The sequence below is a fragment of the Protomyctophum parallelum genome (genome assembly GCF_964188405.1).
Source record: "Protomyctophum parallelum genome assembly, chromosome: 7".
In the NCBI taxonomy this organism is placed as follows: Eukaryota; Metazoa; Chordata; class Actinopteri; order Myctophiformes; family Myctophidae; genus Protomyctophum; species Protomyctophum parallelum.
In genome coordinates, this window is record NC_139705.1 from 30,034,530 (window position 1) to 30,062,275 (window position 27,746).

A 27,746-nucleotide genomic window follows, 5' to 3' on the forward strand; every position below is an offset into this window, starting at 1 on the left:
CTGCTGAATACCTCCTAAAATCATAATTATGAATGTGACCCACTGAATACACAAACTAAGCAATGCATACACTCTCTTAATTCCCATTGGGGAGGCTATAGGCTAATTGTAATTATTATAATTTTGTCTATTCTAACTGTAATTTGAAAGTCAAAATGTTGATGATTACTAGCATGGCATTGAAAACACACATACAGAACCGCAAGAGGTCAGATTAAACTCAACTTTGGGCTGTCATTTTGTAGGTTAGATGATGATGTATAACTGTAAACAAATCACTTGGTTGCTTGAGATCAACATAAGTTATGTTGAAGGGTACAATTTCTAATACCGTTGACTGTAAGTATCCATAAGTAGCCTATGTATTCTAATACTTCTGAATGTAAGTGTATTTAATTGTGTAAGTAATGATGTAATCGTTGTCTGAGCCTGTCAAATATCTACAGTATATGCACAATTTAGACATTTCGCATCTTAATCCAGAGTGATTTACATTAAGCAAAAACAAAAAGCAATACATCACATATATAAAAAAGTATTTATCATGAATCATACGTAAGCTAAGAACGTAACAGTGGAATATCTATACAATGAAACAATGCATGTATAGGCTACTTTATAGTGCTATGACTATATAAAATGCTATCTAAGTCTACATAAAAAACTCCAAGTTACATAAATTGGGCCTTTGCATACGCCTGTAAGGTCGTCGGTCGGTCGTATGTCTCGTCATGTGTATAGCAGAGTGGCTCACAACCTCAGCCTGATGGCCTAAAAGTCTCCCCAAATCATAGGGGATATCCCTTTTGCTTAGTGGTTAAGATGTTGGCTTTCCACGCTGGAGACACGGGTTCGATTCCCGGGTGTTACACATGCATGACAAATTCTTTCACAGCTAAATATTGTCCTCAGTGAATAACAGTATGAGTGCATAAAACAAGTTTCAAATTAAATTGATACAATCACACTAGCTAGTAGAATCCATCCTTCAGTGATAATACACGAATACAATATACCTAATCCATTCGATACAGTATGTATTGGCACACATCTGTTGACTTTTACGGGCAAATGTTATATCCCTAAATAATTATAATACCCATTGGTTCCAATGAGTAATGCAACAACAACAACAAAGGTTCTCGCTAAAATTGTGACTGAGTGACTTTCAACAGACCAGCACGTAAAATACCTTCCAGGTCATCACAACTTTTAAAATGGTGGAGGACCCTACAAAGGTACAGTATATGATAATCTCGGATCTCATCCATGGACAAAGAATGCCTGTTTTCACGTTGTCCTTCTATATTCAATGGTCAAAGTACAAATGAGCATACTGTACATATCACCAAAAGTATCACAGTGCAGATAGTTAAACAAAGAAAATCCCTGTTTTTGATTGGTGGCCCTACAGAGACAAATGCCTTAGAATAGTAGTTGCTTGTACTGAATGAGCAGGTTTAACCGGGTCATCTCATCACATAATCTCTGTTACCTCTGTTATCTCTATTTTGGGCATGTCTTTGTAGGCCAAAAAAAGAAAAGAAAAAAAATCACATCTATGATGTACATCTTGAAAGAAAGTGCCAAAAAAGTAAATGTTTTCCCCACTTTGTAAATGGTAGTGTTTCTGCAGCAAAATATAATTGGCTAAAGTTCAATCAGTCATTGTAACTTAATCTCTACATAGCAACCATTGCTAGAAAAGCCCTCGACTTATTTCTACTTAGTAGTAGTAGTATAGTCGACATAGTGCGATTTAAACACATAGTGTTATCGTGTATCGTGTGCCAAAGATAACCGATCTACAAGCTCACGCGTTGCGTTGCGATGTGTTGCAACATTTTCGACCATTTCTGGCACGTGACAACTCCATGCGATGCTGTACAAAAGAAGCATAAAAGTGCAATGCTTGTGTCCTTTAAAGTGGCGAGTCTGCTCCACCAAAGGTCTGGAACTCCTCAGAGGAGGAGTATTTCTCAGAGGAACGTCCGGCTGACTGTCGGAATTCTGCAGCGATCTGGTCAAACGTGCGGCCCTTGGTCTCCGGCACCTTGAGGTAGGTGAAGGCGAAGAAGCCGAGCAGAAAGACGGTGAAGATGATGAAGACATAAGCACCGCACAGTTTCTACAGGGAAGGTTAAGGGAGGGGGAAAAAGACAGTTTAAGTTCCATTCATGTATGCAAGTCCTGTTAGTGTAACCAGGGTGGCTCAGAGCCTCTGCCTGAGGCCTTCTATGGAAAAAAGGGGTCAAAGCAAAGCAGGGAAGTGGACTAAGCTCGAGATGCTTGTTTACAGCCACACCCTGCTCATAGAACATTTCATGGTAGGGGTTCAATGCCTTGCTCAAGGGCACTTCAGCTGTGGTAATTTTAACGTGCCGTTCTGGGGATTCAAACTGGCGACCTTCCGGTATCAAGACCACTCCGCAAACCGTTCATCCAACACTGCAGCTAAAGCGTGCCACCGAGTGGCGCGCTACGAGCTTGTAGGTATGCTATTTTTGAAAAGTTGTGAAAATGTGGTGCAAATCTTTGAATATATATTTCAGAGCGAACATTTTAAACTAAAATATTTGCTTCTGGGGGGTCCCTGGAACAACATATTTTGAGATGGGGGTCCGTGGCCCAATAGAGATAATTCTGGGGGTCCTTGACATGAAAAAGGTTGAGCACAACTGACATAGAAACATGGGGTTTTCACTTTTCAGAAAACTATTAGGATTTAGATCAGTCCAAAATGGGTTAATGGTACCATCACCTTTTTTTAGCATGTTCCACCACTGGGATTTCATGGGAATTTGTTGTTACTAACCCATTTATGAGATTAAAAAAAGTTGAAAGAGTTTCTGTTATTTGAGGTTAAACCCTATAATGCCCGGCCGGCCAAGAGAGATGTTATTATTTAGAAAGATTGCCTATTAGATTAGGCTTCATTGTAATGCAGTAATGCATTGCTATATAAGGATTACACAGTGACCCTTGTTATTAAACAAACACTATATATGATTACTATTTGAATATAGAGCTATTTAACACTTATTTTAACAAACAATATCACTTACTGCACCTTCTTATATCATATGGAAGGTGAATACTTCAAGCAGTATGCAAGTGCTAAGTAAAAGATCATTTGCCTTGATGAACTGTAGTCTTAAGGTCCTTGCAAACGGGGAGCGATAAAACGCGCCTATAGTTAATTTTCAATGAGACCTGCGTTTTTGCTCGGAGAAGTCGTGGTGCGACAACGCAAACGTATTTATGTGAGTGCGGTCCAGCAGACCTGGATTCGGTTTCTATTCTGTACTATTCTTTCTAAATTTAGTTTAAAAAGAACCATAATTCTGGACAGTCGAGTTCCTTACCTCAACATACGGGAAAAACATTCCCACCATGAAGTTGGCAGACCAGTTGGAGAAGCCGGCCACGGCGATGGCAGCGGGCCGGGGACCCTGGCCGAAGAGCTCCGCTGTGATAAACCAGGGGATAGGACCGGGGCCGATTTCAAAGAAGGCAACAAAGGAAAAGATGGCCACGATGCTGACATAAGACATCCACTTGTACTGGTTCTGAGGAGAGGAAACCACGCCGGGGAAAAGTATTCAGTCATTTGAAACAAAGGTTTCAATTGTAAAACATCAGCACTCTGCTTTCACACCTGCTTTCTACTATTCAGTGCTCATTGGTTGCATTTAAAGGTCACAATGAGGCAGGTGAAATTATGATCCACATTGAACATTGCTAATGGTGAAACTTTATATTGCTGTGTTTTGGATCTTAAACTAAGTAAACCTGGCCGCCATACACTTACAGTCAATTCCATGGCAATGGTCATGCAGACGGCTGATACGGCCATTCCCATTAGACCAGTGAGCTGAAGGGATCTTCTGCCTACACGTTCCACCACAAACAACTGGCCAGAGAGAATACCAAAGTTAGAGACTGAGACATGTTAATGTTTAGACTGGGTTTCCACAGATTAAAAAATAAATGAGTCAAATGAGGGTCTGTGGCATCATCTAAATCAAAGATGAAATGAAAAAGTTTTAGATTGTATAACTTACGGACACCACAGTAAAGGCAGTGTTGACCACTCCTGCCCCGATGGTAGCATACACAGGCTGAGACACCCCTGCTCGTTCAAAGATCCCTGTAGAGTAGTAGAACACCTGTAGCGGATGACAGTAGAGGCCGTTACCATGGTAACATGTTTCTAAGGGTACAACCAGACAGTTGCATCAAAAAGGCGCCAAGAAAACGCCTAGCCCTCTTCTGGGTTTTTAACCCATTTCGGGTGGGAACCCCTTTTGGTGTTTTAAGCATTCTGTTCTACTTTAGCTATCGAAAATTGCTGATCTAAAAGCTCAAAGCACGACACAGAGATTGTAGATCTGCTATTTTCTTTTAATTGTGAAAATGTGCCGCAAATCTTTGAATATATATTCTTTTAGAGCGAACGTTTTTAAACAGCTGGTTGATGGAAATGACGCTAGTGCGTGGCTTCAACTTGTAGCGTGGGCAATGCGTATGACTTTGAGTTCAGTAAGATTTTGAATGTAGGACTATTACTTGTAACAAATTATTTTTTTACACTGTAATATTGCTACAAAGTATCAATGATCTGAGTACTTCTTCCATCATCGATGTACTCTTCCATCTGGCATGAATATGTATGTCTCAATAGATTAAAACAACATTACATAATTATTATTTAAACATGACTATGAGGTTTGCCTTCCACTCACTGCGTTAATACCGGACAGCTGCTGTGAGAGCTGCAGCATAATGGCGATGAAGATGGGCTGGCGGTAGAGGTCAGAGCGGAACAGCTCTAAGATGGTCACCACCTTCTCCTTCATCATCTGTCTGCTTTCCTCCTTCATCTCCAGCATGTCAGCACTCACCTCGTCTGTGCCCCGCAGCTTCGTCAAGACTGGCAACACAAAGGTAAACATGTTGTTGTTGATAAAGGACCTTAACCAGAGAGTGTACAAATGGAACCAAATGGACCCCAACAGGTCCATTTGGTTCCATTTGTACGCTCTCAGAGTTAAATTATCATTGATTTTACAATATAAATGGGGTTCCCAGAGATAGAAATGCCAGTAAATGGGGGTCCGTAGACAAACTGGTGGTTGAGAATCACTGCTAGTCGTAAAAGTCTTCTCTTATGGGGGTCTCTGGGCATATATTTTCAAATGGGGGTCCGCGGGGCTAATTAGAGTCAATTTGGGGGTCCTTGACATGATGTGAGGTTTGGGAACTACTGTTTTACAGTCTATGGTCTCACCACTCCGGGCCTTGCTCTCCTCATTGCAGTTGATGAGGAGGTACCGGGGGCTTTCAGGACAGAATGGCAGCAGGGTGCACTGCAGTACAGCCGGGATAAAGGTGAAGGCCAAGAGCAGGGGCCAGAGAGTGGCATTCCCCATGAGTGACTCGATCCCAAACACCTGCACAAAAGACACACAGCATTTAGGCTCATCCCCAAAATAGAAGAGACATCTTAGGTGATGAGCGTCCTAGCCAACATGTTTTATGATACCCAAGATACCCAAGATTTCCTTTATAGTCGTGTTCCTCACTCTTTACCCTGATACTGTCTGATATATTTTACACACACACAAGTAAATGTTCTGCACACAAAGTTACTGCAGTACATTGGTAATTCAGTCAGGACAACTCAAGAATGGATGGAATATATATTTATTGAATATCAAAAGAGCAATATATTTATTATGGTTTGGCGATTAATTGGATCTGCTTTTTAGGTACTGAGATCAAGCGCATCAGTCCCAACCACAGGGACTCCGAATCCCCCGTACCTAAACCGCAGATCCAAAACGACAGGTGGTAGCTGGGGTGGAGGAGGGTGAGCAGCAAAAGTTAAAGCAGGCAGCTACACAGCAGTATCGATAAAGTACCTCCACCAGGGCAGGTCAGGTTGTGGCCTCCTGTTGGTGCTAAAATAGGCCAATGTGAAAAGGGTGCCATTTCTTCTTAGGCCTTGGAGGGCAATTGGATGATTTGAGGCATTTTGTTCCAAAAATGTGTTTTGCAAAAGTCCACCTGGTGGCGCTATAACAGGCCAATGTGAAAAGGTGGGATATATTTCTCAGCCTAGTAGGGAAGTCAGGGAAAAAAACACACTGTAGCTCAACACTAAAGTTTTTAAAGGATCTTGCCTGTGCCATAAGGATGCCAATCACGATGCCAAGCTGATGCAGGGTACCCAATGCACCACGGAGAGCAGTGGGAGCGATTTCCCCCAGATACATTGGCACGAAGCCAGTGGAAAGGCCAGAGTACAGGCCCACGACGAAACGGCCAATGATGAGCATCTCGAAGGACGACGCCAGCTTGGAGAAGCCCATTAAGCCAGCAGCGATGAAGGCCAGCACGTTGACCATGAGCATGGAGTTTTTCCTGCAAAATAGCATCCACTGTACATTGTTAACAATATTAATTTGCTCTCTTTCCGAAGAAAAAGTTGCGTTTGTTGAGGGCTTGATTAATATTGCTCTCGTTTCGAATGCCATCAATGCATTGAAAGGGACAAAAATCACGTTTAATCAGAGCATTCAATGCTTCAGTAGACGTGTCTACTGACCTACCAGATCTCAGTAGGCTGCATTCTGTGCAGTTGATCACGGCTTCCAGCGACGACACGCATTGTCCACTGACTACGTGGCTGGTTAAAACTGATATGAGGTTAGCTGGTTAAAACTGATGTAAGAGCGATTTGAGCCACCATATTGTTTTCCATGATTCATTGTCAATTTGCCAATCTATCTTGCCATGGTTACAGGGAGGGAGGGTATTTTATCAGGCGCAGGTGTTGCCAGTGGCAGAGGTAAACCAGTTTTGACTTCGTTCATGATGTGATCTGTATCCTGTGCGTTTGATGATTTATGTTTAGTTATGTTTATTTTGTTAATTTTATTAAATATTGTTAGTTTTCTGGATTAAGGACTTGTTTTGTACCATACAATTGTATGTATAAGTACTCCAAAACGTCACAATATAACGTTTCGTGCGTAGACGTGTCTACTGGAGCATTCAATGCTCTGATTAAACGTGATTTTGTCCCTTTCAGTGCATTGATGGCATTAAAATGCGCAAAAGTATTCTCTGTCACGCACCTTCCAAAACGGTTGACGAAGAGGCCAACAGAGAAGGAGCCGCAGATTCCTCCCACGGAGAAGATAGCCACGGAGGCAGACCACAAGGTGGTCAGAGAGGTCGTGGTGATGCCCTCTGAATACCTGCTGTTCCACGTCTCATTGTAGAAGTTCTCAATAATCTGTAGCACAAGACAACACAGCACATAATATACAGTATAGCTAAAACTATAAGTAAAACAAAATAAAGAATACAAGAACTGCGGCACCGAGCAGTCAGCGTGAGGTCGGCGAGAAAATCGAGGGGCGAGATGGTTTAGGGGCGACCTTACCGGATACCGGTCAACAAGGTGAGCGTATTCAGTGTTTTTGACAAATTAGACTTTGTGAAACACAAAAATAACATTCTCTTCCTTTTTTTGAAGAACATTGTTGGTTGTTGATCTTTAGATTACCATTGGTGTAAACTTTAAACCTTATTAATCCCTCGGGCAAAATTCAGTTACAGCTTCACCCAGCTGACGGCTGCTCATGTGGTCATGATGAGCACTCGGTGGGGGTTAGTGGTTAATTAGTGCTTACAGACACTTCGACACGTATTACTTGACGGACTGGGTGGCGAAGCCGGAACCGGTGACATTCGGATTATCAGACAGCCTCTCTGCCAACTACTAAGCTATGACCATCCATCCCTGCTGCGCCAGACTGCTGAGCCAGACATGTGTCAATAATAAGTACAATGCAGCATTATCAGTACACAGCAGCAGTTATTTATTATTAAAATTGAATCAATATTCAATAATTTTGAATCACCCATGTTAATTCATCCATCTGTAACTCTGAGAGTAAACAATAAAGCGTTGTTTACATTTGTACACTCTCAGAGTCAAATTAACATTCAGGGTTTTAACGTGCACATTTTGAGCCTTCTACTGTAGTGTAAAGCCTAAACTGCAGAGAAGTGAGCGAGGCAGAAACCAAAATGAACCCAATGATAGCATCAGGGACGTGCAGAGAGTGTTAGAGAATCCTGTAAGAAAGCAGTTTTGGACAAACATAGCGAAAGTAGCAGATCTACAAGGTCACAACGTGCCATGCCGCAACACGTTGAGAGCTTGTAGATCTGCTATTTTCGGGGCGCAACCCAGCACTCTTTAGCTAGTGGAGAAGCGGTGTATGACATGGAACAAATCTGTTCAATGTAAAATGCTGCGTTCCAAGTTCAGGAGACTTCGGAGAAAAAGCTATTCTCCTGAATGCTGCCTTCCGGCATGGCATCTGCATTTCTTTCACCATAGTAAATGCTGCGTTCCGGGTCTGGAAAGGGCAGTTGTTTTACAGACGGGTAAAGGGCAGGGTCTGAAGCCCCATTTGACGTCTATGTGTACACGTCCCTGGATAGCATTCATTACAGTAATGGACAGAAGCTTTTAGGTCAGCCTGCAGGAAGGAGAAGAGGTTTGGATGTTGTCCTTGTCAGAGTCGTCACTCTGCTCTATATATTGAACAAATCTTATCAGGTCTCTCAGAAAGTGAGAGAAACAGAGCAACACTATCATCACAGTCAGGCAAAAACCTTCTTATCTCCTTATTACATAATTTTTTCACAAGTTAAAGCAATCTTCTATACGAAAATAGCAGTTCTACAAACTCACATTGTGTCACTCACAATGTTTTGGTTGTAGCAGGTTGAAAGGGATTCAATCTGTATATAGGTTATCATCATCATCATCATCATACTATAATTCTAACAATGTCTGAGTGTGTGTCCGTGTGTCCGTCTGTCAGAAACAGTGCCATAACTCCTTACTGCCTGCACCAATCAGTCCCACTTTTCACACAGGCATTTTTTCGATTTGACACATTAATGATTATTAATTAATTTATTAGTCAATTACAAACGCACCCGGGCGCAGTACCCTTCACGGCCACAAAATATCTCACAACGGGTAAGGACTAGTAGAAATAAATAATCAATGTATTGTACTAACAAAAGCTTGTTACTTAATAATAACTATCCATTGTATCCATTACAGCACAGATATTTGTTTTCCCATTTCCTTAAAAGTAACAGTTTTGGACATACAAGGTTGAAAGTGGTGCTGCTCCAAAACTGTATGATTGAATTAAGCATTTGAAATTTGTGGGAGGCAACAGTCTGGCACTATAAGTATAAGGTCTTTGGTAAAGTTATTCATGTTCCACACTATGTACGATGGCTTGCATATTGTAGAACACTTATTCTGAAAGGAAACCGTACTCACCTTTTGGGGAGCATTGATGACACCAGTGTTGTAGCCAAACTGCAGTGAACCAATGACAGCTGTCCCCACCGCCAACATCAGCGGTAATGTCACTCGCTGTTGACAGGACAAACAAAGGACACTAAAACATCTGCATTTCAAAAAAATAAATCCATGGTCCAACAAACATCCAGTTTGAGTGTGTGTTTTAGAGGCATTTCTATGGCATTTTTTTTTCTTCTTTTTTTTACATGCACATTGTGAAACCAAGTATCTCAGGGGAGGGACATAAAGGTGGATCCAATAGAGCGTCGCAGTCCCGGCCCCTTTCATGACGACACCAGGCCCAGGAAATAATTCCCAATGCATTTTTCCCATAGACATTTCAAAAAGTATTTATTTAAAGACCTTATAAGCCTTACAAAGCCAACTCGAGTTGTGACAAATCATGAGAACAAACACAATATTTTCGACCAAACAAATAATTACAAAGAATAAAAACAACAAAAAAGTGATGTAACCTGCCGTTTTTTTCTTCTAATTCTTTGTATGGCCCAAAACATTGTGTTTATTGTCATGATGTGTCACAACTCGAGTTGGCTTTGCAGGCTTTGTATTTCACCAACTGTATAACATATTTAATCAAACAGATCTTTATATATTGGTAAGCAGGGAAACAAACGTTTGTTAGTAAACAAAACACACGGACAAAATAGGCTGGATGAGTACGGCTTACTACACACTATGAGCCCATTATGACACACACACACACACACACACACACACACACACACACACACACACACACACACACACACACACACACACACACACACACACACACACACACACACACACACACACACACACACACACACACACACACACACACACAAAGTCTTAATTAAGTATTTAAAGAGTTCCTCTTTTTACTGAGGACCCCCTTGAACCCCTCCAAGGACCTCTAAGGGTGATGTGACAATAATGATGAGTCCGATTCATCTTATGACTTTGTACACTCTTTAGTTTTACTGTGTAACGCACCTCGGACATGTCTCCCTGGCTCTAAAAAGACCACCTCTATACCTCCGAGGACAGTGAGAGCTGAGAGCCTGAACATTACATCAGCAACCTGTGAATAGCATTTTAAGCTGTCTCTGGTGAATAGTGTGATGGGCTCCTATGTACTGTGGAGTCAACGTGATCTCTGAGCTTTGTAAGGGATCAACCAGCACTGCCACTACGGCACGATCACCACAACACAGCCACGAACCGCTGCACGGCACGTACACGCCTCCTGTACCACCTGATATCTGACTCAGGACTCCTCAGGGAAGATTTAGATTTTAGAACAACCAGCGTGTGTGTGTGTGCGTGCGTAATACTGTACATTACATTTTATAGTGCATATCATTCCTGGTAAAAGGTACCCTGAAGCCCTCAAACTCCACTCCACTCCAACTTTTTTCTTCAGCTAAAGCCTTATTTTTTTACTGTTTTAACTTCAATTAATTAATTTAATTAAAAAAAATTACCTATACATTTGACCCCCCCCCCCCTCCAGATAAAGCATCATTGAATACTTATAAGTAACGCTATATAAATCAAGAGTTATTATTATTATTATTATTATTAAGCTCCCATTTACAAGTTTGTCACAAGTCCACATTTTGATTTTACAGTGCCAAAGCTGGTCATTTGAGAGTGAAAGCATGACTGATGCAACCCTGCTGGGACGTGGGATAACTTTATATTAAATTAACTTTTAAATTGTTCAACCGCTGCCCAGTGTGCCCACCTCAGGTGTCTTTCAACTAGCCTGGTGGGGCTATGAGGCTGGCCACCTCAGGGGTGTTTCAACTAGCCTGGTGGGGCTATGAGGCTGGCCACCTCAGGGGTGTTTCAACTATCCTGGCGGGGCTATGAGGCTGGCCACCTCAGGGGTGTTTCAACTAGCCTGGTGGGGCTACGAGGCTGGCCACCTCAGGGGTGTTTCAACTAGCCTGGTGGGGCTACGAGGCTGGCCACCTCAGGGGTGTTTCAACTAGCCTGGTGGGGCTACGAGGCTGGCCACCTCAGGGGTGTTTCAACTAGCCTGGTGGGGCTATGAGGCTGGCCACCTCAGGGGTGTTTCAACTATCCTGGCGGGGCTATGAGGCTGGCCACCTCAGGGGTGTTTCAACTAGCCTGGTGGGGCTACGAGGCTGGCCACCTCAGAGTCAGGGGTGTTTCAACTAGCCTGGTGGGGCTACGAGGCTGGCCACCTCAGGGGTGTTTCAACTAGCCTGGTGGGGCTACGAGGCTGGCCACCTCAGGGGTGTTTCAACTAGCCTGGCGGGGCTACGAGGCTGGCCACCTCAGGGGTGTTTCAACTAGCCTGGTGGGGCTACGAGGCTGGCCACCTCAGGGGTGTTTCAACTAGCCTGGCGGGGCTATGAGGCTGGCCACCTCAGGGGTGTTTCAACTAGCCTGGTGGGGCTACGAGGCTGGCCAAGCCAGGCAACGCCTTTTTGTTTGAACTTACGTTTTGAGAGTATATTCCTACATTAACCCTCTACTCACCCTATTCAAAATATTCTCCCCAGTCCCCAATGACACCGCGGAAACAGGTACGGTCTTATAGGGCCACTTCACCCCTCCTTCCTGGACTACAAAGAGACTCCCCCTCTCCACTAAAGCATTATCGGCATTGTAGGAATTCAGCAATCCAGTCAAACGCTAGCAAACACACAGACTTCAATATTTTTCTGGCCATAAGGTGATATTTAAATTTGGGGCCATATCCGATAATATGCAGGTCAAATCAGCTGATATTTTCAAAGCCAGGTCACATTAATATTACGGTCAATACCATAGAAATATCTGTCAATATCGTTTCGTTAAAGAAATACCGTTCAATATCGGAATAAGGGGGGACCCTTTGAATATGGAAGATTCTTTGGCAGCACTAATGTATAGCATAATAACTGATGAGACACAGATAATGGGTTAAGTAAGAGTAGCTCTGGTGATTAGAACTGGGCTGAAAACAGGGCCAAAGTTGTGGTTGACCCATGCATGGCTTGACCAGAACCACTTGACTCCACACAAGCACAGATCTACAAGCGCTCTGCCTCTGACAGTTTATGGATTACATACACATGCTTCACAGTCACTCAAGGGTAAAACGGCATTGCAGGGCCACTACCCTACCATGCAGCTGCCATGAAACCTTTAAATCCCCTTTTACATTTTAAATGTGCCCTAAAATCATAGCTCTACTCAAATTAAAAAAACTCCAAAGCAATTAAGGCATCTCCCCGGTCCCCATCTCCTTTTTATGTCACTGTCAATTGTTTTATCTGCATATTTTATTTTTGATGTCTGTCTAGAATTGAATCTACCCCTACAATTTTCGGCAGTGTGTGTGTGTGTGTGTGTGTGTGTGAGTGAGAGAGAGAGAGAGAGAGAGAGAGAGAGAGAGAGGGGAGAGTGCGCATGCGTGCGTGCGTGTGTGTGCAAAACAAACGTTTAGAGGAGCATGTATGAATGGTAGGCAGGAAAGTCTATGTAACTTCTGACAAACAAATCACTTTTGACTTCGAACTTGAGAAAGGCCCAGAACTGAACTGCAGGCTAGGCTAACTGCAGTTTTGCGACATATTTTTAATTGAACACAAACTATAGATTACCTCCCCACTGGACTCCATGGTGGCTTTGCAGCGACGGAGGTTGCAGCTCAGCAGGTGTTTTATATTCTGTTATCACGCCAAACTTCAAAAGCACCGTAAGTCCACTGTTTAGCTTAATAAGTCTTAAAAAAAGAAAGATTTATAGCCAATTAAATGTCCCAGATATGCAGAGGCAAAATTGCCAACGGTCTCACCGTTTAGACAAGCAAGTGTTCTACACCGTTATCTGAAGCTCCCGTTGACTTGCATGTGGAAAATAAGCCGGTTATGTTGTGAATCCTGATTGGCTGGCAGGCTTCCATGTATACTTGGGGGCAGAGCCATAGGGGGGTGTCTGTCTACTTGAGTCAATTTAACGGAGGTTCGTGCATACAGTCACGGCGTAGCTACATTGTGGATGTGCCAAACGTCCACGCCACAGTAAAAGTTCTTGGACGTTTGGTTTGTCACATCCACTTTACCGTAATACCCTTGCTGCCTTAAGTTGCGAGTTTCAACCATGGAAGGCTGTGATGATGATGACAGGGTGTCGTCAAATGTGATGACAGTGACAGACAGCCGTCATCTTTAGAAAAGTGGCTATGGCCTGATTGTCTAAACAATTAAGTCGTAGTGCTTAGTGTTCTGGTTTTATCCTAACAGATTTTGTATTGATATAGGCTACTTGAGTGATAGTATTAGTTAACACCTTTATGAACACATGTTGTGAGTGGTAAGCATATATTTTGCAGATTGGTCACACATTTGTTAACTAGCCCTAAGTGTTTATCAGGGGTGATGAGAGGGTGAGGGGTGGATGGGCTAGCTGTCTCCATGAAGACACCCTCAGGCTTGAGCTGGGTGGTGTGTGTGTGTGTCTCTGTGTGTGTGTGTGTGTGTGTGTGTGTGTGTGTGTGTGTGTGTGTGAGAGAGGGGGGGTATATATATTATGATTATTGCTATTACTGAAAATCAAACATTGTTGAAATCTTGTAAGAACTCAGTGTAAGTGTGTTTATTGGCCCCATAGTAAATACAGACAAATGATGATCATACCAGTCTCTTCCCCATCTCAATAATGAAGAGTATATCATTTCAAACCTGGCTTCTTACGGCAAGTATTCAAAACAACAGTATCCAGACCAGGTTCTTTTATAGAATTAAAAGTTTCAAGAAATGTAACTGTAAGAGCCATTATGACCTAATGTTTTGCTGATTGACAGTGTCACTGCAGCTTGGTCAGTGTCTGGGCCAGGTACTTAACCAGGCTCCTGATCAGGTACAGGTGTTGCCAGTGGCAGACGGCAGAGGCTAACAGTTTTCTACTGTGCTCAGGAGGGCTGGTCGCCTGTGTTTGTTAGTGTTTATTTCTGATTATTGTATCTGTATGTTATATAGGAAAATGACTGCGGAAAATAAAGCAAAGTTAAACTCAACGGACATGTTTTGGAGATCAGTTTGTACTGGTACACGTAAGAGCTTCCACCTGGCCGTCGGCAACCAGTAGTGACATTAAGTATAGGACTTTAGGCACTACAGTAACCTTTGAATGAGATTGCCATCAAACTCTTGAGTCTTGACTGTTGTTGTGACCTTAATGATGCGCAGCCTGCGTAGCTAGTTCACTACGTTTTAGTTCAGGCAGGCAACTCGAGAGCGCGCCTACCTGATCAGGTGACTATAGTCACATGCACTCTTTACCTGATCACAGTGGCTATTTAATCTTCTCTGCCTACCTGCTCATCGTTGCTTCTCTCCTGCTGTGCTGACGTCACGTGCGTCGCTGCTGCAGCCTCCCTGCTTCCCTGCCTCGCTTGCTGCTAACCCGCTGCTCATGAAGTTTTGCAAATCCCACCGCCTCCCCAGCATCCACCAGCAGGCTCTGTTTCTAGACCCCCCCCTGGGGGTCTTAATTCATTCCCTGTAGTTCTATTTGGCTTATAACTTAACTAAAATGTTAATGTTACAGTGAATGAATGGGGACAGAGCCCTGACGCCAATCTATGCTTCATATAGCTATGCTCATGCTCAATTATGCTCAATAAAATAATATTCAAAATTCTTATTATTCTGCATTCACATGGAATCAGGCAAGCGGTAAACGCTAGCTAGATGGCAAACCGGACTTCATTTTAGTGGACGGGAGCAGGACCAGAGAAGTGACCAAGCCTTTTCCATCGTAGCCCCCATGCACACTACGCTCCCCTCCCACGTCAAACTGGCCCGTCCATTGAGACTTTTAAATCTCGTCTCAAAACCCACCTTTACACCTTGGCTTTTAACTCCAGTTGAGTGTCTCTATGGTCCATGTTTTGTTTGAGTTTCTGCTGACGCTGCTGCGTCTTGGATTTTTCAGTGATGTGTCTCTGTTTGTGTTGTGTGTTTACTTATGTGTTTCTTTTCTGTGTTTTAGCTAGTGGATTTAGTTTTTATTTTCCTGTACAGCACTTTGTTGACCTTGCGTTGTAAAATGTGCTATATGAATAAAGTGGATTGGATTGGATTGGATAAGAGTTGTCTGAAAGTTCCCACTATATGTATTCTTCTCTCCTTGCATGCTAGAGGAAGTGTTGTGTTCTGTTATGATAATTGATAACGGATTCTTAGGAGCTGCAATCATTCATGAAAACTTGATCATACAGCTGTTGGGACCACCAGCTGTTGAATAGGTACCCTAGTGGGTAAGAAAGATCCAGAGACCACCAGCTGTTGAGTACTAGGTACCCTGGTGGGTAAGAAAGATCCAGCAATAAATGCATAGTCAAGTACTGTCCTACTGGTTAGTTCATGAACAATAATAAGTGAGGAGAGAAAAGTTTGTTGCCAGATCAGAGATGTATAGCCTGTATAGTGCGTGTGTGTGCGTGTGGCTGGTTCTATCTATTGTTCTAGCTATCAATCTATTTTTCTATTTATCTATTGTTCTATCCATCGTTCTATAGATCTGGATATTTAATTTCAGTATTCGATAATCTCTCCTCTGTCAGTCCTCTTCTGGTAGTGATGTGGTTGTCATCCCTGAACCTCATGCTTGTCCAGGTGAGGGATGATGTTAATCTGTCAAGTGACTCATGTTCTCCCGTAGTCTAATCCTCGGAGTGTACAGTGGCTATTTATATAGGCTTCTAATTGGTAGAATTCCTGTCATCTGTCAATCCTGTCAATTCCTGTCAATTGATGCCAATGACTTTAACATGTGACTTGATGTCATGGTTGGTCAACTTTGCTTGCCATATCTTGGAAGTTGGAACCCATTGGCAATACAGAAAAGAAAAATAAATTCAGCCATTTGGAGCTGAATCTGTCTTGAGAGATTAGACGTACCGAGTGGCAAACTGACCCCTTTCTCTCCTGATGAAATCTACTAGTATTTCAATGTTATGCAATATTATGCAAAAATATGGCATGATATTTTATTTTCCTGACCAATGTTTATGATTATAATGACTCATGTAGTATAGAGTCTATACTACATGAGTCATTATAAATCTGTTGGTTTGCTGATGTTGGGAGACATGATTATTTCGAAAGCCAAATGTATGATAATTGTGTATCATTTAAAAGTTGATCAACTGTAACCCTTTTATAAACAGATTTCCGGTTGTAATCGCCATTATAAATGAGTTTATAATGACTATACTATAGACTGTATAGCTTATTAATCTAATGTGTAAAGTGGAATTCAAATTCAATCATTACAAAACAGATGATTTTGGACATTTGTTTTGTTGTATCAATAACAATATATTGATTGATTCATTTCTTTCCGGAATGGGTTCCAAGATCAATGCAAGGATGATTCCAAATGTGTCACGCAGTTGGCGCACTGGTCTTTGAGATACAATGTTGGACTGTAGCCTGAAACTAGATGTTGTGACATGTTTATGATCATGCTTTTGTGTCACAAGCAGCATTTTAGCTTAAACTTATGTGATTCTGCCATCTAGTGGACTGTGTGTGTGTGTGTGTGTGTGTGTGTGTGTGTGTGTGTGTGTGTGTGTGTGTGTGTGTGTGTGTGTGTGTGTGTGTGTGTGTGTGTGTGTGTGTGTGTGTGTGTGTGTGTGTGTGTGTGTGTGTGTGTGTGTGTGTGTGTGTGTGTGTGTGTGCGTGTGTGTGTGTGTGTATACTATGTATGTATACTGTATGTATGTAACACTAGCATGACTGAAGTAAAATGTAGGATGTGCTTAAAACGTTTCAGATGTCAAACATTTCTGAGATGATGGAATGATGATGGATGTTGATGGGAACCTTCTGAAAGCTTCATGGGCAAAGATAATAAACTTCTAAATTTCCAAAAATAGGTCAAAATGACCTCTCAGTCATGCTAGTGTTTTTACCAGACATCAGCCGGCATGTGCACATTGTTTATTGTTTATTGTTTATTGTTTATTGTTTATTGAATGGATCCCCATTAGCTGACGCCGTGGCGACAGCTAGTCTTCCTGGGGTCCATATAAAATACATACAAAAAATACATACGGTAATTACAAATACATTCAACAAAGTTAAATACATGGAAATACATAATTACAATTTATTCTATAAAATTTAAATGCAACATAATGAGAATAACGTTATGGTCATGTGGTCAGCTGTAGCAAGTGTTCCTTTAAAGCATATTTGAAAGATAATTTATGTTGTGTTATATTAATGTGAGGTGGTAACATGTTCCAAAATGATATTGATCGATACATAACTGTTTGTTTAAGGAGGTTCGTTTTTGGAGCAGGGAGTGATAAATGACCGAGGCTTGCAATTCTGGTGTTATGATTATGTCTGTCACTCGATTTTAATAACTGTTTGAAAAAGTAATCTGGTGTTTGATTAGAAATTGTGTTTCTAACAAACATGAGGACACTGCAATGGAGTTTGTTTTTGACAGATAACCAGGACAGGCGTTTATGCATATATTCAATATTTGTGCGAGTAGAACAATGAAGTGCCAGTCTAGCAGCTCGGTTCTGAACAAGTTGTAGTTTGTTCAGGTCTGCTTGAGTCGCCGCTGACCATACAACAGGACAATAATAAAGGTGACAAAACACCAATGACTGTATCACTTGACCCATGACTGAGGATGTCAAGTATGTGGAGCACTTCCTGACCATGGCTATACCTCTACCCATCTTAGTAACAATGCCATCAATATGATCCGACCATGACAATTCACTGTCCAGTAGAACTCCAAGCAGTTTAGTTTTCTTAACCTGTTCTATTGGTATACCGGACATTGATAGGTGCAGCTGAGGGTCACCAATAAGCATATGCCTGGTGCCAAAAACAATACTTTTTGTTTTGGCAACATTCAGTGCTAGTTTGTTATTTTTCACCCAGTTAGATACCCTCTCAAGATCCAGATTTAAATTACTCACTAACTCGTTTAATGAAGGGGCAGTACTATACAGAGTTGTGTCATCAGCATACATTACCATCTGGGTGTTCATAGCCACACAAGGGAGATCATTAGTAAAAATAATGAAAAGTAAAGGACCCAAACAGCTTCCTTGAGGAACCCCACAATAATTATACTTGCATTCGGATAGGCTACCATTAAAAAACACTCTCTGTGATCTCTCCGATAAGTAGCTCACCATCCAATCAAGTGCCATATTGCTAAATCCATATGTTTTTAGTTTAGATATCATTATGCCATGGTCTATGACATCAAATGCAGCACTAAAATCAAGCAAGACAGTGCCAACCATCTTCTTGATGTCCATTTGAGTCAGCCAGTCATCAGTCATGCAGTCCAAATGATATAGAATGCTGCAGCACGTTAGTCTTCAACCAGCCAAAACAATAACAAGTCCCCCCCCCCCCTTCTCCACTCCCTCCATTGGCTCCAGGTACAAAACACTGATGTGTACAGTATGTTAATCTAATTTAAAAACAAGTTGTAAGTGTTTTTCTGTTGGTTTGCTGATGTTGGGAGACATGATTATTTCGAAAGCCAAATCTATACTATAATAGAGCGAATGTCTGAGTGTGTGTGTGAGTGAGTGTCCGACCGCATTATCTCCTCATTATCTCCTCATTGCCTGCACCAATCGCTCCCACTTTTCACACAGGCATTGACCATATGAATATGGAGGGCGTAACGGAGCCCTTTTTTCGATTTGACACATTAATGATTATTAATTAATTTATTAGTGAATTAAAAACGCATGCAGTACCCCCCGCAGCCACAGGGCGGCAAAACTCCTCTCCCCAGAAATCACGTGTCACCAGTGAATTGCATTTTGGGACGGTCACTGATTAATACTGGGACACAGTTTTCCGCGTAACTTGAGTTGTTTCGCCTGCTGTCAATTTTGCTCGAGTTTTCCGCCTAACTTCAGTTGTTTCGCCCGCTGTCAATTTTGCTCGCAATAGACAGCGGGCGAGCGATCGGGATATTTCCAACCCCCTTACGCATCGACACAATTACTACATACAACAAACAACATGCCACGAAGAACAGCCTCAAGGACCCTAGCGCATTCTTCCACGCACCTATACCCTTTTTCACACCGCCCTCAGCCAACACGGAGGTTGTGTGTGTGTGTGTGTGTGTGCAGACTACTTTCGCTGTGAGCATGTGTGTGTGTGTGTAAACTACTTAAGCTGTGAGTGCGCATGTTCGTATGTGTGCGCGTGCGTCATCGCGTGGCCGTTTTCACTTTTCAGTTAGCTATAAACACAACACGAGATACAACTGTCTTAATAAGCATAAGCCACACACACACAGCGTGAAGTGGCTACAGCGCACGCTCTGGTGAAAACAGCTAATCTACAAGCTCACAACATCACAGGTTGCAAAAGCCATGAGTTCTCTCAAGCCAAAGCTCACAATTGAGACCGTTTTGGACGCAAATCCACCTGCAAATTGGATCTGTGCGACTGTCCATATATAGCTGCATGTCAAACTGGGGGTCCTTGATACTTTTCAAATGGGGCTCTGTGGGCTAATAAGTGTAAATGCTGCGGTCCTTGCTCTTGCCATGAAAACGTTTCCCTACCATGCATTTGGAAGAATACTTTAATGTTATACTGCTGTTTTTATTCATAAAAAACCACACACACACACACACAAATATATTATACAAGTTGAAATATATCAGAACGGGTAAGGACTAGTGTATGATAATTGTGTATCATTTAAAAGTAAGTTGATCAACTGTAACCCTTTTATAAACAGATTTCCGGTTGTAATCGCCCAGGATTTGAACCCAGGTATATCTTTGGCCTCAGGCAGTATTTTTCCAAGCTTGCACTCAGAGAATATAACTCAGCATCCCCTTCTGTCCTTGCTCAAGATCAAGAAGTGACTGATTCTGGGTTTAGCTACGAGAGAGAAAAGATGACCAGAAGAGAGGAACCTCTCAAGAAGAGAGGTCATTATTGCAACACAAAGGCTATAGATTTACAGCTCATAAACAGTGCAAGGGGAAGAGCCTGTCTCTGCCTGTGACACAGTCGGCCTATAAAGAATGATGGATGTTGTTGGGCCTTTGAACACACGTACCAGCTCATGATTAGATTAAATGTCACTAAGTTAAGGAGTGTACTTTTGAACTAATGCTCGAATATAGGCAACGTTCTTTTTTCCCTGTATGGACTATGCATGGTAGAGAAACTGTAGCTTAGAGGCAATGATTTTCATTTTCCATTTACTTGGCACTTTAAAGCATTGCATGCATATTCTTCATAATTATTTTTCATATTTATCTTGCCGTGTGGCATTCCAACCTACACAACACCATATTTGGTAATTGCAGTGATCGAGCTTCTATCCATCCATCCATCAATCGATACATACATCCTACACAGAAGGAGGAGAGGACACTGGAGCAGAACGACTAGTCGTTCTGTATACTTGGCACCTAATAAAAGGCTCTAAATGTCCGTGCTGCTCCAGTGTCCTCTCCTCCTTCCTTGTACCTGTGAAGCACCGGATCAGCCGTTTCAGGCTTGAGGCGCGTTGGTAGACTCCCTTTGTTCCTAAATACATCCTACACACTTGCATACAATATATAGGACACAAACTGTAGACAAACACACATGTTCATACAATTTACAAACACAGCATAACTCACATAACATAACTCACAACATAAATAAAACTCAGACACAGTCAGTTGAATAATAAATCATTCCTATAGAATCAGATGAGATTGACAGTAAGATGGTGAAAGAACTGTGGGAAGTGAGGAGCACTCTTATAATCATACAGTACACCATCATACATCGTCTCATTCTGGCCAATCACAATTTGCGTCCTCAATTTCCATCCTCCCTTTTGTCTTCAATGTTTAAATGTTTACACAAACCCGGAAAGCTGGGCATAGGAAGGGCTGGCGCCCCTCAAAAATGTTCTCTCCTATAACAACAGAGAAATACACATATTTTGAGATTCCTAAAATATAGGCTACTGTTGGATTTGTTTGCCATATTTTATACATAATAGTCTACTGTATTTGTTCCTGTACAAGTGTACGTGCCACTATACAGTATTTTGACACCTAGGAGATAGATAGCTTTACAGATACCCTGAAAAGTGAAATCCTTGCTGTCATGGACACAGTGACATGCCTTCAGGCAAGAGCTCCATGGCATGGCACCCCATATGTCTATGGGGCACCCGCCCCCTGTCATCTCCCTCTGGGAGACAACAGGAGGGGAGGGTCCCAAGGAAATGGGAGGTCACTGGTGGATAGACAGCAAACATTGGATAACTACAGTCACATGACGACTTATGGAATGCTAATTCATAGAATTTCGCCTCCCTCTTCTTGTATAGACCGATTCACAGAGGGTTTCCTGGGTGCGGCCATTACTGAGGTGTACCATTAAGCGCAACAGCACTGATTAGCTACACCTGGCCTACGGAGCACCTGCTCCATGGATTACACCTCAGTAATGGCCACGCCCAGGGCACCCCTCTGTGAATCGGTCTATAGTGAGTGAAGCTATTTGAGGGAGCGAGGAGGAGGCAACTATTTTATAGAATATCTAGAATAACAGAAGGCAGCAGCTCGAGTGGTGAGTGTCTTGAGGACTGGATTACTGGATACATTCATACATTCAGGAAGGTACGATCTGACTGTCTTTCTGTGAAGGCTACTTTGTCTTTGAGATGATACACGACGCGTGTTTTGATATATTTTGGCACCAGAGAGAGAGGGAGAGAGAGAGAGAGAGAGAGAGAGAGAGTGAGAGAGAGAGAGAGAGAGAGAGAAAGAGACAGAGCCTGCATGAGAAAGAGCGCGCGAGAGAGAGAGCGCGCGCGAGAGCGTGCGTGCGTGTGTTTGTTTACGTTGTATGTCCACATGGGTTTCAGTGTTTGTGTGTGAAAGCCAGCTTCACACCACACGTGTCTGTGTGTTTTTGTGCATGCTCAAAATATGTGCACGTGCAGGTATGTACATTGATGTTACGTTATTACGTTATTACACAGGCCAGCATTTGAATTTGATTTAAACATTGAAGGTCACTGACAGAGACAGTTATTGATTGATTGAAGTATTTATTAACAGTTTGTAGAATTACAGTACATTTCAAGTACAACTCAATACAAAAACTGCTAACTGTGAGTGGATGACACCATAAAGCATTACACTTGTTTACAATATTTTTTACTTATAGTCAAAAACAGGAAATCATCATAGGAGAAAGGGGAAAAAAACATACAGTGAGTGGAAAAAGGTGGGTGGGGGATTCAGATTTTACGGGGGCCAGTTTCGAATTGCAGCCGTCTGTATAGGTGCCCTGAGAGCAGTGAGACACACACACACACACACACACACACACACACACACACACACACACACACACACACACACACACACACACACACACACACACACACACACACACACACACACACACACTCTGTACTGGTGTGTGTGTGTGTGTGTGTGTGTGTGTGTTTTGATTGAAATATTTATTAACAGTTTGTAGAATTTACAGTACATTTTAAGCACAAACTGTGTGTGTGTGTGTGTGTGTGTGTGTACTGTGTAGGCTTCATAATGTGTAGCCTTGCTATTTTTACATAGCCATTTGTATATTTTGCCAATGGGTGTGGATTGTTTTTCTGCTGATATAAGCCTACAGAGTGACAGCATGCAGCCTGACATCTGTTTATGTTTTTATCAAGTTAATTGTATAGATAACTATAATAAGTTGAATTCAGAGTCTGTGCTGGTGTGTGCGTGTGTGTGTGTGTGTGTGTGTGTGTGTGGGGGGGGGGGGTCCTCTGGGGCTGTCATTGCGGAGATTGTGAGACGAGTTGAGATCCATGAAGCTTGTTAGTCAACTGACAACCATGCATCTATTAATAACCAATGCTTGTGCATTCTGCTTTGTAAGCAGTTTACACCCCATAGCATTTTTCTACGCACATGCGCACACTCACACACACAATGCATGCATGAACGCATTGTAACCAGGTTTCCTTATATGTATAGATGTGTAGAAGGTGAACTCTAAATGGCTGCTGCTATCTGACCCTCAGGCTGTACACCTGCAATAGTCGTTATGCATAATTATGTCATAAAAACAGCTTTGTCCTTGTTACTCACATTTGTCACAAACCACTGCCAGAACCAATCAATTAGTCTCAAGTTACAAAGAAAGGTCCAGCCAATAAATCTAAAAAATATATATATGCCTTTATATTTTTGCAACAATTTCAGCTAATAACACATTATAGATCTGCTAATGTCAAAACTCTTTTTTTTTCTTTCTTACATCTTCACCCTATGTGTCGTGTACGTATGTCAAGAATAGGGACACCACCAGGTTGAAAGATTATGACATGTATGCATTTCCATTTATCAGATGTCGTCATCCTCAACAAATCTGTGGTGGCTTTTCCCTCCCCATTTCAATGTACAATAATCACAAGTTCACAACATGGTTGCGAGCTCCCTTTGTCTCACGTCCCCATAATCAATGCAACCAAGACAACGGACCATGTCTTTCACCCTGCAGTGAAAAGCCTGTCTCCAACGGACAAAGAAGCCAGCTTTATGGTCAGATCCGTTACGGAATAATGGTCACAAAACCTCCACCTCGGTGGTGGTGGGCCTATACAGGCGACACAGCTCCAAAAAGGAGTGTACGTAACGTAACAAAATGGTGCATTTTCCAACTCAAAGTTTGAAAATGTTTTGTTTGAATTGATTTAATTGTTCTTGTGGAGTGGTATCGACGCCTGAGAGGAATTGCTGCTGCCCTACAAACTCACTTTTGAGGCAAAAGACATTCCTAGTAGAGTCCTCAAGCTCTGCTGGAGAAGGTTCCATAAGAGCCTCGGACAGCAGGAGTTTGGGGCTCCCAGACCCAGATTGAAGTGACTGGACTGGACAAATCTTTCCCTAGATTGAAGAAACTCCACCCCTCTTTCTCCCCCGAGTTTTGGCAATACAGGCATGATTTGTGAGGATCTCGACTATCACAGTGGGGCAGTGTTGTTTTTGGCAGCAAGTTTCTATTTTAGTATATAGTCCTGGTCTTTGGAATGATACTTCATTTAGTTTTAGTCATATTTCAGTCACCTGGAATGCTTTAGTGTTAGTCAAGTTTTGTCGACTTAAATATCATAAGATTTTAGTCGACTAAATTTAGTTGACTAAAATGTATTTTGGGAGGCCTAAATGCTGTCGTAATGGCTGATTTTACACATTATATACTTGGTTGCATGCTGAAAATAGCAGATATACAAGCTCACAACGCGTCGCAATGTGACGCGTTGTGAGCTTGTAGATCTGCTATTTTCAGCATGCAACCAAGTATAAAATGACTTGTGTCTTACTTACACTGAATCTTTTGTCCAATAGTCCCTTGCAAACATTTTCGTCTAGTTTGTTGACAATATTGTCAATATATATTTAGTGAAAAAAGGTAGTCGATGAAATCAACACTGCAGTGGGGCAGGTGTGTCGTGTACAACCAGAGTGATGTTCACATATATATATTTGGGTCACACAAAACTCTGGTGAAAAGGATTGGGTCATAAACTCCCTCCCTCCCCTTTATTAGAGGGCTATTATGCCATAGTAGGGCATAGGGACATTGCTTTGATTGTGAAAGTGTATTGTAATGTGAGTGAGCTGAGCTCCATCATAATTCTTACTTAATGCTCTGTTGTACAATGGTGTCTTACTTTCACTCATTTAAGGCTCTCAAACAAGGTCCAATAAGTCTACACAGGCACTTAGATAAACAGAACCACACACAAAAACTAGTTTGAACCAGAAAATCCCAGACCACAGAAAATCTACTGAATGTTAAAAGTTCAGTTTTATTGGGTGCAATTGAGCGCAGAAAACCTAAACATTTTTAAGAAGAATTACAAAAACTAGTTTTTATGTCACCACATTCCATTCTTCATGATACAGATACCCCCCAAAAATAGTGATATAATACATTTTAATTTAAAAAAGAAAGAGTCACAGACCTGTAAAGGTCCATTTGGTTCCTAAGTCCTATTCAATAATTTAGCCGTGGATCCCCTGGAACCACAATTTCCTATCCAACATCAGGTTCTTGAGCTCTTCAGTGTTGTCAGCCAAGCTGTCGCGCCGCAGCACGTCTACATAGGTGGTACGCTTCTTTCCCCTCCTGGCTTTGCCCTGGGTTGGCTCCCATAGGGTCAATTTACTTACAACGTTTTTTGTTGGATCTGGAGGCAAATATTTGTCTAGATGACCCAGGATACACATTAGGTAAAATATGACCTCTGTCTCATCAGACCAAGAACCCTGAGAAATACCCACCAAAGCCACCTTGGGGTGCTACTGAGCACACACTTCTGCCAGCTGGATCAAGGATCTTTTGTCTTGTTGCACATTTGGCCTTTAGAAAAATAGGAAGCTCAGTACAGTAGCCCACTGATAAAAAAATATATAAAAAGAAATAGCAGGAAGAATAAGAGATAAATAGAATTAACTAAGCAAATAAAAAATCTGAATGTTATTGTGCAGCCTGTACTCAAACTTGTAAAGAAATAATTCAACCTTCATATCTTCACAAACTGAACATTTCCCCACAACAACAACTGACATTCTTGCTGCCTACAGGTACTTTTAATCTATTTTAATCAGGAAGAGGAGTCCCTTTGGGGCTGGACTGGAGGTGGAGAGTGCCATGCACGTTGACCAGATACCAGTGGCCTCTAGTGCCAGCAGCAATACGACCACTAACAGCGCCACAGCCATTACCAACACCATCACCACCAACACCATCAGCACCACCAACAACAACACTATCACAACCAGTGGGGCTGGGAGCCGGCACATTTTGCCCCGGATATCAATCTACAGTGGGATAACAGACAGACAAACAGTCCAAGTAAGTCCATTTTATGGTTATTTCTACTTGAGTACAGTTGAAAATGACAGAAATTGCTGTCAGATTTTTGTTGTTGTTGATGAATCAGTGCTATTGAACACGGTTGCTGGTGGTTACGTCTGTGTGTTGTTTCGAAAATATTGAACCAATAAAAAGTACTAAAAAGCTCTTTGGACAAAACCTCTTAACTTGGAACCTCAACTGCTAAAGCGACTAAACTCCACCACCTCTCCCCCTCTCATGGAAGTAAATTGACAATAATCTATTATATATTAGAGAACTTGTACCCAACACATGGCAAGAAACCCAAAGCCCCAACAGCTACGTCGCTATTGCAACACCCACAACACCATCTTACACACTACACCCACACACACTCACACGGCAGTGACGTCACACACTTACCTTCGCAGTGTCCGGGACCTATCTCCTCCTATCGCGCCCAACGCCAACACTCGACACCACCCGCCAAAAAATGTTCATTGCAGTGCCACCAAAGATGCCTCCCGTCCACACTCACGGCGGCAATGCATTTGTTTACTACAAACATTATCGCCCGAAGCACCCACACCCCCGGAACACTGTTGCCCTTTCACCACGCTAAATTCGCCAGGTCTATGCAAGTGAGCACAAATTACATGTGAGAAAATTCATTCACAAGCCCACAAATGCCATTCAAATGCCATTCAACACACACTACGACTCGCTTACAATTCGCAAACCTGGCAACACTGCCCTGTCTTCTAATAGGCCCACACTAGCTCTCAGAATCTCATTCTGATCTCCCGCAAGAGAAGAGAAACGAGGAAGGGGAGAGGAATTGTAGCCTCACGATTTTGCTTATTCCTTCTAAATCTCTGTATTTAAAATATCGCTCTCTCAGCGAATCTCTTAGTTCCATCAACATTGTACTTTGTCTGTAGTTTGTTTGTGCCTACATATTACGATTACACGGAACGCTTTGGCTATTTTCGCCTGCCAGCCAACTGCCGAGTACACACGCCTGCACACACATGCACACGGACGCCTGGCTTGCACACACACACATGCACGCCTGGAAGCCACGATCTCTCTCTCTCTCTCTCGCCACGCCTCTCTCTCTCGCCACGCCCCAAGTACACACGCCTGCACACACACGCACACGCACGCCTGGCTTGCACACACACACACACAAACACACACACACACACACACGCACGCCTGGAAGCCACTATCTCTCTCTCTCTCGCCACGCCTCTCTCTCTCTCGCCACGCCCCACACACACACAGGCTATACACGCACGGCGGCGCCGCGGCAGCGAGACAGGACATTATAATCTTGAGTTTCATTAAATAACTGTCTTTCTCCACACGCGCACGTGCGCACACAACATTATTCAAGTGAAATGCATAACGCC

The 27,746-nt window shown here is 42.4% G+C and overlaps 2 protein-coding genes across 2 annotated transcripts in view; one reads left to right on the forward strand and one right to left on the reverse strand.

Moving 5' to 3' along the window:
- Positions 1–1,921: 1,921 nt before the first annotated feature.
- LOC310862016 (solute carrier family 2, facilitated glucose transporter member 1-like) lies at positions 1,922–9,463 on the reverse strand (the record flags this gene model as incomplete). Its single annotated transcript, XM_083769752.1, has 9 exons — positions 1,922–2,128; positions 3,366–3,569; positions 3,812–3,913; positions 4,065–4,169; positions 4,746–4,933; positions 5,291–5,453; positions 6,186–6,426; positions 7,143–7,303; positions 9,386–9,463. The coding sequence occupies 9 exons, from the start codon at positions 9,461–9,463 to the stop codon at positions 1,922–1,924; spliced, it is 1,449 nt and encodes a 482-aa protein (XP_083625878.1).
- A 12,498-nt stretch (positions 9,464–21,961) lies between these two features.
- LOC310862017 (polyhomeotic-like protein 2) overlaps positions 21,962–27,746 on the forward strand; it is a 28,183-nt gene continuing 22,398 nt past the window's right edge. Inside the window, exons 1-2 of the mRNA XM_083769753.1 lie at positions 21,962–22,085; positions 26,079–26,349. Of these exons, the coding sequence (XP_083625879.1) occupies positions 26,146–26,349 (204 nt within the window). The 5' untranslated portion in view covers positions 21,962–22,085; positions 26,079–26,145. The remainder of the gene's footprint in view (positions 22,086–26,078; positions 26,350–27,746) is intronic.